We start from the raw sequence: 17,701 nt of genomic DNA on the forward strand, positions 1-17,701 counted from the left end.
GTTTTGTTAATGTGATGCTATTTTGGGTTTCAAGTACAATAATTGTCATTTATATATATGTTTGTGGTTGAATATATATATATTTGGTATGTTAGCTTGACATGAGATTTTGGTATGTGTAGTAGCTTTAAGCTTGAGATTCTAATTAGCTAAAATGTTAGCCCAATATTGGAAAACTTGGTACAAATGAAACTTTGAATGGTTAATTGATTTGCTAGTGTGTATTGATAATATAAAATGTGGTACCAATAAAGGTACATTGGTTAGACACTTAAGATGGTTGTTTTGGCATGTTCTGGGTATGTTTAATTGTGTTTTGAATAGGTTAAATGATTGGTATTTGAGTTGCTTAATGCCTAAGCAAGTAGAAAATGGTAAACTTGAGTTTAAAGTTACATTTAGGTGCACACGGTTTGAGACACGGTCTATCACATAGCCGTGTGACACACACGGGCTCCCGTACGGGATTGAGCCCTGAGTGTGTTAAGAAATAGTATAGATGTAATTTCCGCAAGGGCTGACACATGGCTTACGACAAGGCCCTGTGATCCAAGTCAGAGAGTTACACGGGTTGAGACACGGGCTGGGACATGGTCGTGTGTCTCATGTCAGAGAGTTATATGGGCAGAGACATGGGTTGGGACTCGATCGTGTGTCCCAAATTCGACAGTCATACAGTCTAGGACATTTCACATGGCCTGGCCTCACGACCGTGTGTCTCATATTTTTAGGTATTTTAAAAAATGGCCCTAAACTTCCTGAATTGTTTCAAATTAGCCCTGTTTGTTCTTAGATTACTTCTAGAGTCCCGTAAACCCATATTTAAGACTGTATGGGTAAATTTTACTGTGATTTTGAATGAAATAGCATGATTCATAAATCAATTGTATATGATATGATTATGGAATTAAATGTTTTGATTTGTTAGTAATGTCCGTAACTCTAATCTTGCGAAGAAGAGGGGTTAGGGGTGTTACACTGATTAAATTATGACACCAACTCAAACAAGAATTTAAAGTTATCAGAGATAATTTTGTGGCTACCAGATGGCAGCTAATAGGAACGTAAGGAAAAAGGTACCAAGCATTTGGATATTTCCTAAGCATCCATTTGTATAGGTGCTGAAATTGATTACGATGAGATTGAAAACAACAGTGACGTTGAGACTAATTATTGTAAAGATGATATTAAGTGTTGTAAGGACGATTCTAAAATTGATGTTAAGATATGTGCTTGAATACAATTGTAGCTAGTATGGTGATGAGGTGAATCATAATGAAGGAAAAATTACCATTAAGGACATTATTTAAAAGGGTTAAATATATAATAAAAATAGATTTTATTTGATATTTATAAAAATAATAAATTAATTATTTTTTTTAAAAAATATATTTATATCAAATAATAATTTCAACAATAAAAAATTAAAAATAATAATATATGAAAAGCATTATTTATTATAAATACATATTTTGATGTGAAACAATAATTTTATAAATAAATTTACATCAATTTGTTTGTTTTATAAATTTTAAATTTATTTATTAGTTTTAGATGGGGTGCGATTAGTTCTGGTGAGATTGAAAATAGTGGTGGTAATGAGATTAGTTGTTGTAGCAATGAAATTAAGAATTGTAACTATTAGTATAAAACAGTGGTGAGATATGTGTTGGAACCTATTGTAACACCTATAACCCGATCCGGTCGTCAGACCTAAGTTATGGAATGCTACAATCATTATCAGAATAGAACACATTCAGTTCACATCGTTTATCTCAAATAAACATAGAATACTTCAAAAATGCATAATTATTACTTAAATTTAACAAAAATCATCCAAACATTGTCAATTCAATTTATAAATAACAAATACGTCATTTCTCATATTATATATGGGCTTATGTATGCTCCAGTATAGTCCAGAATTTAACTAAGACTAATTTGCAACATTTTCAAAATTTCAGTTTAATTATAAATAAAAACAATTTAGAGCTCAATTTAATCATCATAAATCAATAGTTAATCATTATTCATAGCATATATGTGAAAATGGAACTTAAATCAGGTCTACGAAACTTAAAAATCAATTTAGAAACAAATAAGGACTAATCTGAAACAAAATAGAAAAAATATGGAAAAATACTGCAAACAGGGTCACACAGCTATGTGGCCAGGAAGTGTGACATTCGTGAACCGCGTGAAAAATCCTGCACTTAAAATCAAACATACCACATGACCGTGTGAGGTGACCATGTGTGGCACACGGTCGTGTGACAGACTATGTCTTAGGCAGTGTGTACCTAAAATGACTTCAATATCAAGCTATTTCAACATCCATATCCTAAGTTTCAAACCATACCATTTCCCACCATTTTTGTACTTGTTCAAAACACATCAAAACATGCCAAAATCACGCCAATTCGCATTCAAGCTATGCGCCTTATCAATGTACCCTCATTGGTACCACAATTCAAATATTTAAAATTTAATTCACTTATATTATTTCACAAACCACAAATCATGTTTCTATCAAGCATTCCATAACCTTAAACCACAATCAAATCCAAACTTGCAAAGGCATGAATCATACCACTCATATACATATGGTCAAAACACCAAAAGAGCCAAATAAACACAACCACAACATCACATAATAAAGTATAAAACATGTCTAATAACAATTGAACTTTAAACTCCTAATACATGCCATTTATAACCTAAATCAAAATAATCACAATTTATACTGATTTGTTTAACGGATAATGTGAGCTCCGACTTGAACTTCCAACCGTCATAAACTTCTGATGATCTACAAGAAATCAAACACAAAGAATGTAAGCAAATCTTTGCTTAGTAAGTTCGTAATAAACTTAAAAATTAACTTACTATAAAGGTTGCAACTTAAACAATTTACAATTAAATTCATTAGCAAGGTCATGAGTTCATTATTAACCTATACATATCACAATTCTCACAAGGTTAATGAGTTCACATATATGAAACTTATAACCTTATCATGTTATAAAACATAAACAAGTAAACATATTAGATATACCATTCATTCAACACCTATTCATTTAACATTTCACATTTACATTTCAAGTGTTCATTTCAAAAGTTCATTTTTACATATCTATCCATATAATCATTTCGAATAACCATCTCATATAACCATTTCATATTACACCTTTAACACATAATCATTTTGTAAATCAGATTTTGTTTCAATAATTCATATTAATTTATCCATTCAATGTCTCATTCTATATAACTATTTTATATACTCGTTTCATTTTATACATTTAACAACAATGTTAATAAACATTAATCCTGTCAACCACAATCATTCGACATGTAAGTTTTATATACACGAGTTACATAATCTAATTAATCATATATGATCATTCAATAACAAGTCACGATATAATATCAGAAATCTTGTATACATTTATATAATTCATTAGCAAGTCATTTAACCATTGAAAACCTACTTGATGAACGATATAAATAGGTATATGCGATTATCAGCCAAAGACACGCTAGAAAGCTCAAACGAGCGAAACCAACCAAGAACATACTTGGGTGCCAAGTGCTTAGCCTGTAGGCTAACATCCCTCCAGAAACATGCTTGGGCACCAAGTGCCAAGCCCATAGGCTAACATCCGCCCCCGGTAACACGCCAAAATCATTGTAAGTATAACACGATAGTCCGCAATAAATGCTGGACTCCAATATATTCAGTGGATAATAACAAGTCAAGAATCATCATATCATCAGAATTCAATCTTGTACAGCACGCAATATAACCTATTGGCATGCCAATTGTGTCCTATTTTATGTTCATTCAGGCTTGATATACATAATCGTATAACAGTTTACATTTCAATCCATTTTATCACCAATTCAATCATAATATTTCAGATATAACCAATGTCATCAAATCACAACATTTTTAATAATGACATTACTAAAATACACAAAATAATACCGTATGAACTTACCTAAACACAATGGCTACAAACACTTCAACGACGACTACTTGACGACTTTTTCTTTCCCGCAATTATCAACCGGTTAATCCATTTTTTTATTTAAATATAATATTTTCATTCAAATAACCAATTCAATACTTTAAAAGACTTAAATTCACATATATAACCCTTTACAAACATTTTACACTTTTACCCTAAACTTTTACCTTTTGTTCAATTTAGTCCTAAACCTATAACTTTTACAATTATCACAATTAATTCCAAAACCAAACTAGCCGAATTTTTACTTATACATTTACAACCCATAATTGTTGAAATTTCACAATAATTTCACGTAATTTTACTAATTTAACAATTTAAACTTTAAAATTAACCAAAACCACTTTACAAAATAGTCCTATTTAACTATCAAGCTTAATAATTTATCTTCAAGCTTCAAAAACATCACAAATTCATCAATGGCATAATTCAAAATATTTAAAAATTTTATGAATTAGTCCCTAGGTTAGCTAGTTTAAGCTGCAATGATCTTAAAAACATAAAAATAACTAAAAACGGGCTTGGAACACATACCGTGCAAGGTGAAATAAACTTGGTCGAATGCTTGACTTAAAAATCCATGGAGTTTCGGTTGAAGAAATCCAAGAATAAAGAAGATGGAAACCTTTGTTTGTTTTAGTTTATGCTTATTTATTAAATTTTATAAAATACCATGCATAAACCGTCCACTCATGTTAATTATGGCCTAATTACAAAATAAGGTCTTCCAACCATGATTTTATAGCCATTAAGCATTAATAAACTAATAGTGATTAACTTTTGCTCTTATTTCGATTTAGTCCTTTTTTTAATTAACTATCTAAACATCAAAATTTTTGGACCAAAATTCATTTACCTATATAATCATTCTGTAAATATTTTATAAAAAAATATTTATGGCCTCAGTTTATAGAAATGAGGTCTCGGTACCTCATTTTCTAAAACTACTTGACTTTAAGAACAAACCTCTTATACTTAACTATTCATTCAATTACCAAAAATTATCAAATCATAATTCAATATAGTAATATATTTGACTATAAATATTAAATAATAATATTTACGGACTCACTGGTCGCGTAACCACTATTTCTGACATCACTGAAAAATGGATTGTTACAACTACATTTAATAATTGCGAAAAAAAATAGGTAGTGCAAAGTGCAATGCTGGTTGCAATTCCCACAGTGCTCACTGAAGATGACACTGCGACAAGATTACAAAAAAAAAAACACAAATAAATTGTTTACGCAATTTTATTTTTCTATGTCTGCGGAGTCTAGTTGAGTGGAATAATTTATTATATTTAAACCCAATATATCAAGTGATTTAAATCACATCAACCTCATACTTGTATTAAAAGATCTAGATCACTCACTTCTAAATTTTTCCCTTAAGAACTTAGTGTGTAAACCATGTGATTCACTTGTTTACTTACAAGAAATGCACTCACAAAAGTAATTCCTTATTAAATAAATTAAATGTTCAACTCTACTCTCTTTTAATTGACACAAATCTCTATTATATAAGAGTTTTAGGCTTGATAAAAATCAAAATATAATCAAGAATTGTATTTGAGTTTAAGTTGATTAATATTTTTTAATATATTTAAATGATAATTTTGGTGATTTGATATTTTCTTTACATTAAGGTTATTTTAATATTTATTAGAAAAATAAATTAATCTATTGAAGGGAATATTCATTATTTTGACATTTTTTCTTATTGTATACTGTATTTATTCCCTTAAACCATACACAAGAATATTATTAGAGCCCTCATTACATTCCATCCAACCAAACCATTGTTTTACCTATTTCATTCCATTACAACTCTATTTCATTTCCGCAGAATGACTATTCTATTACGGCTCTGTTCTGTTCCAGCGAACAAAATGTACTATTAGTGTGTAAAACAAGTGACTCACTTGGTTACTTACAAAAAATGCACTCACAGGAGTAATTCTTTATTGAACAAATTAAGTGCTCAACTCTACTCGCTTCTAACTTACACACAAGCCTTGAGTTTTATGCTTGCTAAGATAAAGTTCAAATATAATGAAGATCACACTAAAATAACCTCATCAAAAGACTTTGCACATATCCTCATAAAGTTTAGAATAAATCAAATATCTCTAAAATAAGTCTTTAAATTTGTTAAGTCAATCTCCATGATACAAGGGATTCAATTTGCTTTATTCGAATTGATTCAATCTTCAAATATTTATCCCTCCAAAATGAATCTTCAAATATGGGTTAGCACACATCCATACTATTATCTAAGTCATGGCCCAACAATATATATTCCATTCTAAAACAAGCGAGCTATATGAATTGTACAATGTCAAGTGTAGTGGACACTGCGTGAAGCACTGCTCACATAACTACATCAACAAATACATCTTTCAAGGTCGAACAAGGCTTCCATATTTAGAGCACGAATTTAGTTTCACAAAGTAGCCTTTAATCCATCTTGATTTGTCAATTTCTCATCAAATCAAATACCCTTAATATAAAGATATAATGCATTGAGACAAATCTTCATAAAGTTAGTTTATATCTTCTTGAATTGCATAGTATATAAGGGAAATTGATCACATTAAAATCCTTGAAAAGCAATCTTGGTTCAACCTCTTCTTTAAAAATAATTATGAAATTGGTTGCAGAAAATCCACGAAAAGATGCGAGGAGATAATCAAGATATCTTGGTTAAACATGTCAAGAAACAAGACATATTATAAAACTTGGAGAGTGTTAAAGTGCAGTGGTCATTGCTCAAAAAATTGCTCTCACAATTTGCCTCAATAATGTGTTTGAATTCAGTTATAGCGGTGGTGATGAGGTGAATCATAATGAGAAAAAAATGGGAAGCGGTGAATGTATAATAAAAATTTGATTTTATTTGATAAAACATATGTTTATATGAAAAAGTAATTTGAATAATAAATAATTAAAAATAATATATCAAATGTGTTATTTATTATATTTATAATTAAACTTTGTTAAAGTATTTTTATGTAAAACAATAATTTCATTAATAAAAAATCAATAAAAATAATTGTACATCAAATAAATTTTATAATATAATTATTAAAATTTTTACTAGATTTTTGAATAAATTATTACAACAAAAAACCTTACTGGAAGAAAAAAGAAAAAAGGGTTAAACAAAAAGTTTTAAAATAAAATGTTAGTAAAATAATAAAAAAGTTAATTGAAAAGGAAAAGAGAAATGTGAGATAAATAAAAAATAAAAAAGAAAAGAAAATATCGGAAATAAAAAAGTGAAAAGAGTTGCTCCATTTCCACTAGACATATGAGCTTTAACTCAAGATTTTAACCTCTAATGATGTGAAAAGCATTTCTACCGCACTGAAGGGTGTTACCCTGTTGTGGAAAGCTATGTCCTTCCATATTCCATCTCCCCATGGGTTTTTTTCAGTCAAATGAAGCTTAAGTATAGTACGGGTACTATTTATTTTTCTCTCTTTTGATGTTGAATTTTTCTATGATATTTTGGAAATGTTATTTGATTTCCCAAAATCCTTAAGATTATTGCATTGTTTGAGACTAGAATTAGTGGTAAGAAAGTTGATGTTATTTTTAAGCTAGGTTTTAATAAATCTCACAAGGTTTTGCTGGTGGGTGGTATATGAGTGCTTTGGGATGATTCTATTATGGTGGAGGTGCTTTATAACCATTTACAATTCATCCATATGAAAAATTCTACTAATTGTTTATTTATTTATCTTGATAGTGATTTATGGAAGTCCACAAACTCACTTATGGAATTAGCTCAACGTACTTTCTAACTCGACTAACCAGCCTTGGATTTTTTTAGGAGATTTCAGCGGCATAATTGATGTTGAAAGAAAAGTAAGGAGGTAGCCTAGACAAGGTACTTTGTAAAAATGCGTGGAAAATACTTACAAAACATCTTTACCACAACAAACCTGACCATAGATTGCTTTTGTTGAGGATGCTTGATGGACCCCGCCCTTTTCGATTTTTCTTTTGATAGAAAGGCTTGGAAAAATCATGGAAACATTATCAGAGTTTATGGAGACAGTTACGATATGGAACAAGGAAGTATTTGGTAACATTGAGGGTGTTCAAACAGCACTTGAGAATCCTAATCTCTCTAGGCTTCGTACTGATTGTTGATCAAGAGGAACTCTTATAAAAGCTTAAAATCTCGTAGTGATTGGTTGATAATGGGGGAACCAAAATACGGGATACTTCCATAGTAGAACGATTACTGCAAGAAATAGAATCAAATTTTGGGGTTATGACTAGAGGTTGAAATCCTTAAAGGTAAAGCTTTCTCCCTTTCTCAATACTTTTATACTAACGAGGGTACTAGAACAGAACTCTAAGCCATTGTCTATACGGAGGTATTTTATTTATTTTCCAGTCTGTTTTTCAATCATATTTTTCCAAGGCTTAAATACGAAAAACACATCACTTTTCTGCTTCAAGAAGAATGCCCAAACTTTTCTGGAAAAATCATCAATAAAGGTTAGCATATAATTAGCTCCACGTCTCGAAGGCACTCTAGATGGCCCTCACAGATCAGAATGAATATACTCCAACGTTCCCTTCGTGTTATGGATTCCTCTGGTGAATCGAACTCTCTTTTGCTTCCCAAAAATACAGTGCTCACAAAAATTTAGTTTGCAAATTCCTTGCCCATCAAGAAGTCCTCTTTTGCTCAATTCTGCCATGCCATTCTCACTCATATGCCCTAGGCGCATATGCCAAAGTTTAGTAATATCATCATCTGACAAGGAAGAGGAAGCGACAGTTACATCACCAGTAACAGTAGAACCCTGTAAAACATATAACTTGACAATCTTTCTCTGCCCTTTCATCACAACAAGGGAACCTTTGGAAATCTTTAAAACCTCACTTTCAGCTGTGTATCTGTACCCTTTTGAATCAAGAGTACTCAACGAAATTAAATTTCTTTTCAATTTCTGACAACTCTATCAAACATATTAACTTTAATTGTTCCAACACCTGCGATTTTACACGAAGCATTATTTCCCATCAAAACAACACCTTCAGACACTGTTTCGTAAGTTGTAAACCAATCCCGATTGGGACTCATGTGGAAGGTGCAGCCTGAATCAAGTATCAACTCCTCACTTACTTTAGAATAATTGACAGAAGCGAATAGAAGTTCACCATCGCTGTAGTCTTCTATAACATTAGCTTCACCGGAATTTTCTGATTGTTTTCCCTTTTTATTCGCAGCCTTCCTTTTTATCTTATTCTGAAGCTTGTAGCACTCAGATTTAATAAGTATTTTCTTCTTGCAGAAGTTGCAAGTTTTTCCTCTGTTTGAAGACTTTGATCTACCCTTAGATTTACCATGAAGATTCCGTTCTTGTGTCCAACCACGATCATCATCGGCATTCCGATCTTGTCTCCCACGAACAATGAGACCCTCTCCCTGAGAGTCGGGTTTAACCACAAGATGCTTTATCTTATCATACGAGATTAAAGAATCATAAACCTCATCAACTGTGAGAGACTCGCGGCTATATAAAATCATGTCTCTAAAGGTTGAATAAGACGGGGGCAACGAACAAAGTAGAATCAACCCTAGATCTTCCTTATCATATTGAACCCCCATGGCCTCCAAGTTTGAGAGAATTTCTTTAAACACTGTTAAGTATTCGTGTACAGACGCACCTTCCTCCAAACGATGAGCATAAAGACGCTGCTTCATATGCAACTTGCTTGTTAGAGTTTTTGACATACATATTTGTTCTAGCCTCTTCCATAATACAGCGGCAATCTTCTCTTTCATCACATCTTGTAAAATTTTGTTGGACAAATGCAAATGTAATTGTGTTAACGCCTTTCGATCCTTACGTTTCTTCTCTTCATCTGTTAATGTCGAAGGCATCTTATCTATCCCTAGCAGGGCATCCTCCAGATCCATCTGCACAAGAACTGCTTGCATCTTAATCTGCCACAATGCAAGTCTGGTGTTGCGATCCAGCAGCGGAATTTCATACTTCAAAGACGCCATTACCGTGATCGAGATGAATTACCCGGAAGCTCGGATACCAATTTGAAAAAAATAATAATAAAATAAAATAAACATAGATTTTTAAGTGAAAACCCTTTCGGGAAAAAAAACCACAAGCAGAGGAAAAGAAAATTCACTATGTCGAATTCGAATTTAATTACAAGAGGAATAGACTATGTCTATTTATAGGCTTGTAAAGCTATATTCTAGTAAGACTGAAACACCTTATTTTAATCAGTATCAAATAGATAGAATTTAATAAGGTTTAAAAAACCTTATTCTAAAATAAAATAAAAGAAGTGTAATTCTATATGAATTCTTCTTTTATTTTATTTTACCACTGTACTTTATTTAAATAAGGATTCGGGTCACTTAATTCTAACAGTACTATTGCAGGAAATTTTTCCATAAGGGGTTATTTCCCAACTATCGATATATAAGATTTGAAAATTCTGAACAGACCGGTCTTTAATGAAGAGATTTGAAAAGGCTTTGTTTGATATAGAGCGCTAGGACCTCAATTTTTCAACAAAAGTGGCACCTCAAATTGCAAAATGCTTAGTGTGGGGTGTTTAAATCGTTATCTTAATCGAATTGATATTAATTGAATTTTTTAATTTTATAATCGTTAATTGAATTAATTTTTTTTAAAAAAAATTAACCTAATTGAAATATTTTAGTTAATGCGGCCGGTTAATTGAATTAACCAAAATTTATATGTTTTGTTTTGTTTTTTTTAAAGAAGTATAAAATATATCAAAAATAAATAAATTGATTATAACAATTAACCTGGCAACGGAAACAATTATTATAACAATTAACTTGAATTGCTTCAAAATTTTATTATTATAAAGATTTCTAATGCCTAGCTTTTAATTGTTTTATATTTAGTTTCTTATTAAAAGAATTAATATATATTGTTGCTACTAAATAATCCGAAGCAAATTACTCTATTCACGTTTTAGAAATATATATATATATATATGTATATTCATATTTTTTGGTTTGAACTTGCCATCAATAACTTCTAGACTTGGATAATCTAAATATATTGATCAAATGACCAACGTATCAAAAAATCTAATCCAATAACTGAAAACAGTAGTAGAATTAAACTAAGAGAGATAACTATATCGATTTCATGTCCCATGCATATGTCCGATTTTATTTCTTTAACATATCAATTCATTTTATGTTATTTTTTTAATCATTTAGTACATATATATTTTTAATCCATATGTTTTGTTTTTTTATTTATAAATTATGCATACTTTTTAGATTTTTAAAATTTTTACTCAAGAATTTAAAAAAAAAATCTTTTGAAACTTTTATAATGTATTAAATTGAAAAAATTTATAAATGTTAAAATTTAATCTATTGAAATTTTTAGAATTAAAATTAAAATAAAAAATATAAATATTAAAACTTAAATTTATTAAATTTTTTAGATTTAGAATAAATTGAAAGAAGGGAGAATATTAAAAAAATAAATTTATTTTAAAATTAATAAAAAATATTTAATTTCAAAAAGTGATAAGAATAAATCAAAAAAATTAATAGATTAAAAGATGAGGGATTACCTTTTACTATTTCAATCTTAGTCATACTTCTGAGTTTTCACTGTACCTTCATTCGATTAAATCTTCTCTTCTTTTAAACAGAATTTAAGAGAGATATCTGAAGTAATTTGGGGGAGTCTTCCTTTTACAGATTATTGGGTTTTGAGGGACGATATGGCGGAAGTTAGAAGGAAGATATCAGCAGCGTCAGCCAGAGCTCACACCAGAAAATCTCATCAAAGCTCTTCTTTCAAGCTTTCTCCAGGTGTGTTTTACATTAGATTTATGTTTCATTTGATCCATTCAAGTTTCAAGCTTTTCTGCTGGCGGATCGTGATTTTTTTTTCTCACTGCTTATTTGGTTGATAAGCAGATATGAAAAGAACAACCTTTTGAATTCATTGTATTTGGTCACTGTTTCGAAAGGATAAGAACAGATTGTTCTTTTCATTTCTTGGTGACTTGGTTTTGATTGGCTTATGACTTTGTTCATTTAGAATTCCACTGATTTTATACCTCAAAAGTGGTAGCATTTTAGGTAATAGCTGTTGAATGAGTGTTTGTATTTGTTCTGTTATAGACAATAGAGACAGAAAGGTATTATCATGATTCAAAGTCTTGAACAGTTAAGCACTTTCTGTGTGCAATTAAGTGGTAAAGTATGTTAATGGTTGAATGCAACTTCCTTGACAATAGGACACTGAATTCTCTTATTCCATAAATGGAGAATCGACATTGACATACTGCTACTTATGCTCTATTGTTTATTGCAGTTGTTAAACTTTGGTCCTTCTCAGTTGCTCAGTTATATGCTCTGAATTATTTACTCTCTGTGACACTTACCATGCAAGTTACTTTAACAACTAACAAGTCAAAATATTTACGTTACAAGGTAGAAATTTTCAGGTTTCCTCAAGAAAATACTAGCAGTCTTGTTTGTGGGGATTTTGGCATGGATTTACCAGGTGATCCAACCACCTCCCCCCAAGATGTGCGGCTCTCCGAATGGTCCCCCTGTGACAGCACCAAGAATAAGGCTTAAAGATGGAAGGCATTTAGCCTACAAAGAGCACGGTGTTCCGAGAGATGTGGCCAAGTATAAAATTATCTACGTGCATGGTTTCAGGTCCGGAAGGCATAATGTTATTGTTGCAGCTACTCTATCTCCGGTGCTTGTTAATTGGCTTACTTTTTATTTATATTTCTGTCTCTTGTCTATGTTTTATTGTTTAATATGTTAAAATTTTGGTGTTCTACGAACTTTTAGATGGTTTCTTTCAGGAAGTTATTGAAGAGTTAGGGGTCTACATTGTGTCTTTCGACAGACCAGGTTATGGAGAAAGTGATCCGAATCCAAAGCAAACAGTAAAGAGCATGGCAATGGATATTGAAGAGCTTGCTGATCAGTTAGGACTAGGATCGAAATTCTATGTAATTGGCTATTCCATTGGAGGGCAGGCAGTATGGAGTTGTCTCAAGTACATACCTAACAGGTATATTTGCCCTAGCTAACCATGAGATAGTAAACTAGCGCATCTAGCAGTCACCTTATTGATGTTTTCCTTGTATCGACAATGTATTTGTGACTCCAAACAGGTTAGCAACACTGTTAGCTCCAGCTGTTACTTATTGGTGGCCTAATTTTCCTGCAAATGTATTGAATGAAGCCTTCAATCAGAAGTCAAGAAAAGACCAGTGGGTTATTCGTGTTGCTCACTATGCCCCTTGGCTCGTTTACTGGTGGAACACTCAAGAACTGTTTCCTGCTTCTAGTGTTTTAGCCAACAATTCTGATGTTTTGTCCAGTCAGGACAAAGAAATTACGTCTAGAATTTATTCGAGAAAGGATTCCGTGGTACGTATTTCTTAAAAGAGGTGCCTTCCTCATTTTCACTTCCTTTTAGCAGTATGAATCGGCCAAAGGAAAAGGCAGATTACAAGGTAATTGAACTTATGTGATTCATAGTGTTTTATGCTTTGTCCCTTGCAGTCACAACCAGTTACAGAGCAAGGTGAGTTCGAGTCCCTTCATCGAGATCTTATAGTTACACAAGGAGCATGGGAATTCGATCCTCTGGATCTGGGAAATCCATTTGCAAACAATAAGGGTTTTGTACACCTTTGGCACGGGGATGAGGATAAGATCGTGCCAATTACAATGAACCGCTACATTGCAGAACAACTTCCCTGGATTTGGTACCATGAAGTTTCAGGTGGTGGGCATTTCTTTCCTCTAGCTGATGGGATGTCCAATGCTATCATAAAGGCACTTTTAGTTGGAGAAAAATAGTGAGTAATGGGCTCTATCTATCTGTCCATCTCATGCCTCTAGAGCCTGAGATTTTGTAATTTAATCTCAAACTTGTAGCATTTGATCCTTCATAATCAATGTGTAAGTGTAATACGATAATCAACGCTGTGCAGTCTTCACCTATTTTTTTTTTCTTTAGATGAAAAATAAAATCCTCATTTCCAATATGGTCCCAGAAACAAAATCCATTTCTTAATTTTAGTGTCAAAATAAAATGAATCTCTAAAAAGAAAAATGAATCAACGCGTAATGCTTTTAATTTCAAAATATTATAACATTAAAATGCATTTCATTTGTCGGTTACAATACTATATAAAGAACGAAAAATAAATCCTAGAAAATCTGCACATATTTATAAAAAAATTTCAAAATACATTAAAAAAAACAAACAAAATTTTCATCAAGTAAACAGATTTAAGAATTAATAAGAATGTCTCCCGTGTTTGTTCATATACTAGATTTAGTTTTTGTTTTCTACTATTTTCTTTTAATTCAAAAAATCTTAATAAAATCATATGGTGATTACTACTTACATTATAATCATTCATACGATCAAAATAAGTGTTCCTAAAAGAACCTAAAGTATAGACAAAACCGTATCACATACCATGATCCAGAAACTATAATATCATAGTTATAGAAGCCTTCATGAAAGAACTCGAAGGGATTAACAGAATATCAACTAGTTAGATGTAATTCAACTTCGTTATTTCAAAATAACTTATGTAACGTAATATGGTATAGACAAAACAATTAGAATACAACATCTGCTATACAGAAATATGTGAACTCATACTAATACAATCAGTTGGCAGCAACTCCTATAAATGACATGGAAACATTTTTCCTTGTAGCTTATTTTGAGTGGTGAATTAGGAAAGCAAGCATCCTGGACTCATGAAGGTTAGTTAAAATCTTATCTTATTACAAGGGTGTTGAAATCCTCAATTACTACCCTGCTTAGCTGTGCTACCAGCTGTTGTCATGAAAGATTCGCCACATCCACATTGCCCTTTGGAGTTTGGGTTGATAAAAATAAACTCAGACCTGTGAAGAAACGATGAAATACAAATTAGAACCAAAGAAAATAAAGATGCACCAGCTTCATAACAGGACGTGTACAAAATCAACAACAAAAACGAGCCAGTTTCTGTAACACAAAGCATAACAGTTCATTTATATACATATCAAATATAGTTACGCCTTGCATGTTTCATAACTTAGTACATGCAACGTTCTTTTTTATCCAGTTAAAGAAGAGTACGAAATCATGCTTGAAGACACATGAGCACACTCGCACAAACACAGGACTCCGACAGACGGATCACCAGCAAGGTTAATGCAAGAAAAATGTACAACAGATGGTCACTAAGCAGGAAGGAATGAGATGGTGGTAATGGAGCAGCATTCTCTGTCTATAAAACCATTGTGAGCAACAATAAGAATGCTACAGTAAAGGTTAAAACGGGAACCAGAAAAGTGATCATAAGTCATAACACGCAGCCATGTTCAAAGAAATGATGATAAACAGATAAGAACCACAAAGGTGAAATTTGTTGAAATGGAAATGAAAAAACAAGACGGGAATGCAAGACTGAAAACTAAATTGAATATATCCATGTAATGATTCAAGGTGGAAAAAGAATTTCATTCCAGTTTCCACCTGGAAATACACAAACAGAAATAAATGGTTCATTTTCCTGACTACTGATTGATCAAACGTAAGTGCTTTAAATCTCATTTATATTTTTCACCTTACTAATGGCTACTAATTGGTCAAATAAGAACATAACTAATTATTATCAAATAAAAAAAATGATACAATAAACATTAATTGTTTTGATACCTGAGTTTATCATCTACAAAATCCATCTTGGTCCCAATCACATGCATCAAAGCTTTTGGATCAATTAGTATTTTAACGCCCTTGTCCTCAACTAATTCATCAAACTTTCCTTTCTCATCTATCAGTCAATTCCATAAAATAAAAATAAAAATCAGTTCCCCACATCTTTATTATTTTCAAAAATAAGAGAATAGATTTGATAGAAGGACGAGAATATGAGACGAACCGGCGTAATTGAGGGTGTAAGATAAACCGTTACATCCACGAGCCTTAACACCCAATCGAAGGAACGATCTTTGGCGCTGTTGAAGAAGGTGATGTATTCTCGAGGCTGCTGCGTCGGTCAAAGTCAGAACTTGCCACCTCAAAGCCGGTTGCCCGATTTTCTCTGCGGCGGTCGCGAATAATCGAGAAGCCATGGATTTGTGAACAAATCTACGCGAGAGGCCACTATCATTTTTTCTGTTTATATTTTATTTTCTTTAAGAAAAAGGGTAAATTTCACATATAGTCACCCAGTCATAAAATATTTTTATTTTAGGCACTAAAAAAATTGTAACTTAAATGTCCATATTACATAATTCAATCATTTTAGCCACCTACGTTAAAATCACAAACAATACCTGCTAGTTAAAAAAGTCAATATAATAATAAATTTAGCCATAAGCTTTTTACGTATAATATCAATTTAGTTATAATTTTAAAAAATTAACTCTTAAATTTTAAAAATATTCTCAATTTAATCACAATTCTAACAAATTAAAGGAAATATATAAAAATACATCATTATTTTTACTAGGGAATTCATGCATTGGGTCAGCTTTTTAGCTTTAGTGTCTACCAAGCAATGCCTTAACTCATCCCTAATTATTTCAATACATGAATTCAATTAACTGAGTTTATCAATGCCCACAACCTATTATTCAATTTACCTTCATGCTTTTTGTGTATCCATTTATCATGTGGTATGCTTAGCACACTTTAATCTATTCACAGTGTAATAAATTGAACTAATTAGCCAAAAATTAAACAACCTAGAATCAATCATTATCGTATTAAATTTATAGTTTATACACACAATCCTATTTACATGCTCCTAACCATTTAATTGTCTGTCTACAAACTCGAGCACAAATAAAACACGATAAAAAAATTAACTAAAAAATACTAAGCAGATATTTAAAAATACCAAAAAATTTTAAATAAAAATTTAAAAATTCTATGTCAATCCCGCACTTTATTTGACACATTGTCCTTAAAGTGGCCGAAAAATAATTAAAGAAACAGATTACCCATTTTGGTGTGACAACTCCATGATGTTTGTCGGGTGACCGTCCTCTTTCTTATTTAGCTTCAAAATATAGTGTTGTCCAAAGCATGAAGTTCCTACATAGAAATAGGAAATTTTTTTTAGCAATAAAAGGAATCTAGCGAAAGCAAAAAAGAAAAAAAAATCCAAGTTTTAAAATTACAATCCCTAAAATATAAAAAAAGAGTTCAATTTCAATAGGAGTCTTTTTTGGACGCCTCTTCCTCTTCTTCCTTGGGATTTTCCTCCTCTTCTAGGTCCACTTCGTCAATTTTACTATTGTCTGGTCTCGAAATGTGTTTGAAGGAAAGGAATTATGGCATTCGCAAGCTATGTCTCCGTGCATAATTCTCGTAAATCGACCTTATCTCTTGTATCCATAAAATTATTCATTCTGAGTTAGGAATGTTAGCTTCGTCTGAACTTTGTTGGGCTTTAAAATCCCTTTTTCGTTTGTGAAGTTCTACAAACTGTCTTGTGCTGAATTCTCGTATCAAGTTCTTTAATGGCTACAAAAATAGTTTTGACCTACCAATGGGAACTTTCTCTTGCTTCCATAAGGCTATCACAAGATGTGGGAAAAACAGCCCTATTTTCTTCTCACAA

General features: G+C 31.6%; 2 protein-coding genes across 4 annotated transcripts; one reads left to right on the forward strand and one right to left on the reverse strand.

The window, feature by feature from the left end:
• The first annotated feature begins 11,616 nt into the window (after positions 1 to 11,616).
• LOC107948289 (uncharacterized) lies at positions 11,617 to 14,105 on the forward strand. Of its 3 annotated transcripts, none has more exons than XM_041111308.1 (5): positions 11,617 to 11,894; positions 12,536 to 12,798; positions 12,911 to 13,122; positions 13,226 to 13,484; positions 13,620 to 14,105. In XM_041111308.1, the coding sequence occupies exons 1-5, from the start codon at positions 11,804 to 11,806 to the stop codon at positions 13,917 to 13,919; spliced, it is 1,125 nt and encodes a 374-aa protein (XP_040967242.1). In that variant the 5' UTR covers positions 11,617 to 11,803; the 3' UTR covers positions 13,920 to 14,105. The 3 variants fall into 3 exon arrangements, with proteins under 3 accessions (XP_040967242.1, XP_040967243.1, XP_016738272.2); XM_041111309.1 differs by having other exon boundaries at positions 11,678 to 11,894; positions 12,522 to 12,798; XM_016882783.2 differs by lacking the exon at positions 11,617 to 11,894 and having other exon boundaries at positions 12,614 to 12,755; positions 12,897 to 13,122.
• A 528-nt stretch (positions 14,106 to 14,633) lies between these two features.
• Positions 14,634 to 16,291, reverse strand: LOC107948288 (iron-sulfur assembly protein IscA-like 1, mitochondrial). Its single transcript, XM_016882781.2, has 3 exons — positions 16,013 to 16,291; positions 15,787 to 15,904; positions 14,634 to 14,987 (listed from the first exon to the last, which is right to left on the reverse strand). The coding sequence occupies exons 1-3, from the start codon at positions 16,203 to 16,205 to the stop codon at positions 14,885 to 14,887; spliced, it is 414 nt and encodes a 137-aa protein (XP_016738270.1). The 5' UTR covers positions 16,206 to 16,291; the 3' UTR covers positions 14,634 to 14,884.
• Between the last annotated feature and the right edge of the window lie 1,410 nt (positions 16,292 to 17,701).

Source organism: Gossypium hirsutum, chromosome A04, assembly GCF_007990345.1.
Source record: "Gossypium hirsutum isolate 1008001.06 chromosome A04, Gossypium_hirsutum_v2.1, whole genome shotgun sequence".
Taxonomy (NCBI): Eukaryota; Viridiplantae; Streptophyta; class Magnoliopsida; order Malvales; family Malvaceae; genus Gossypium; species Gossypium hirsutum.